We start from the raw sequence: 1,764 nt of genomic DNA on the forward strand, positions 1-1,764 counted from the left end.
GGATGATCCATCCACTGCTTCGGGTCTTTTGGAAATGGTGAGAATCTTCGTCTCCCTCTATTTTTTTTCTCTTTCGGCACTGCCCATGTGTTCTCTTATTCCTATGTGGCAGTAGCTATCATTACTCATGTCGGACATTATTAGTAATATTCTTATTTAGTAAAGTAAACCAAATTTTTTAGTTCAAAAATTTTCCTTCGAACTAAATTTGTCAAGTTCTGCATTTAACAGAACCACCACAAAATCACTCTTTTTGTAGATTACCGTGCCACATGGTGATATCTTAAGCGTTTAAATTTTTCCATGAGGTGTTGCTTCATTTATTCTATCAAAATATGATCCATTCCAACTCCTCTCTAAGGGTTTTCAGTTTTCCTCCAATTCTTTTCTGGCTTACAGTTGTTTCACCCAACTCTTTGGGAAACTTTTACATTTCTTCACCCCTTTTTGAGGTGAAACTTACACGCTTTTGTTGTTATTTTAAAGCCAAATCCCAGGACCAAAAACAGCATTTGTGATTCCTTTGAGGAGTCTGGTTTTGCGGATGACGAATGGTTGAGAAGGAGTCATGAACTTCCTACCCAGAAGACGAACAATTCCCTATTATCCAGCGGCACCAATGATTTTTCCTTTGATGAGGTAATCTCTCCTCCGCCCTTTTCCTCCTCTTCCTGCTTTCCACTTTCTATCACTGGTTTCCGCTCACTTTCGCTTAGAACATAAACAGCTTCGGTGAAGAGACCTAATATCCCCTTAAAATCTCTTCCGAAGATTTTTTATTCATTGTGCTTCAGTGAAGCTTTTTCTTGGTGGAGACAGGAGGGAATTACCTAGCTACCTCTGCTGGTTTAGGAAGATCTCTTCCCTGGTAAAATTTTTGAGACCAAGTTGAGCTGTCAAGAAGTTGTCGAGGCGAATCCAAGTCAACGTTTTTACCGCCTCCTCAATGCTTGAGATGGTTGACACTCCAAGGAGATCATTCCGAATGTATTTTACTGGAATATCGGAGACCTGGGGGCGGAAAAAGAAGCCTCCGTGTGAATTTTTTTCGCAGTTAAAGGGAAACAACTTTTAATTCCAATGATTGTTCTGCTTTAATTTGGGTTGTAGATCAAAGGTGGTCGTGTGAACTGGGGCCCACTTGTAGAGCGTCCAGAGAGTCCGCATTTGTCTGTGATTTCTGAGGCTTCTACAGACGGATCGGTAGGTATTTCTACTTCCTTCACCTCTCTCAAACTTAATTTAGACACTTGAAAAACAGAAATGTATCGATGAGAAACTGCAAAAGTCATCACAGGAGGTTTCTGAAGCGGAGGAACCCGATGTAAGTGGAATTAAGACTACATTAATGGCTGTTTTTTTCCGAACCTGTCTGCGTGAGATATAAAAAATATTCCTGATAAGAGTTCCTCCATCCATCCATGCACACATTCATTAATGCAAGTTGCATTAGTATGTCTCAAATTATCCACTCTTTTTTTTCGTTATTTCTCTCATTCTCTGTAATAAGCATTTATTTACCGACATGGCCTCAAAATGACGGGCAGCTTAGAGCCACACTTGCTTTAATTTTGATTCAAAAGCATAGAATTATAACAGTAGTGTCTATGAAGGATATTCTCCTTTCAGGACTCCAGTGAGTGGAAAACAGTGGCACCCAAGAAGACGAGAAGCCGCAGCAACAGGGCAGCTAAGAAGATGGGCGAAGAAGAGGAGGAAAGAACCGAGGAATTCACTTCCTTTTCGCTTAGAATTCCAACTTTC

General features: G+C 40.4%; 1 protein-coding gene across 1 annotated transcript in view; it reads left to right on the top strand. All coding sequences in view use genetic code 11, as the record gives it.

Annotated features, from left to right (window-relative positions):
- Positions 1–1,764, top strand: part of EGR_07429 (hypothetical protein) — a gene marked incomplete at both ends in the record, with an annotated part of 27,363 nt that overhangs the window by 10,398 nt on the left and 15,201 nt on the right. Inside the window, 2 exons of the mRNA XM_024496678.1 lie at positions 1,111–1,203; positions 1,247–1,324. Of these exons, the coding sequence (XP_024348884.1) occupies positions 1,111–1,203; positions 1,247–1,324 (171 nt within the window). The remainder of the gene's footprint in view (positions 1–1,110; positions 1,204–1,246; positions 1,325–1,764) is intronic.

This window comes from Echinococcus granulosus (assembly GCF_000524195.1).
Source record: "Echinococcus granulosus chromosome Unknown EG_S00077, whole genome shotgun sequence".
NCBI lineage: Eukaryota > Metazoa > Platyhelminthes > Cestoda > Cyclophyllidea > Taeniidae > Echinococcus > Echinococcus granulosus.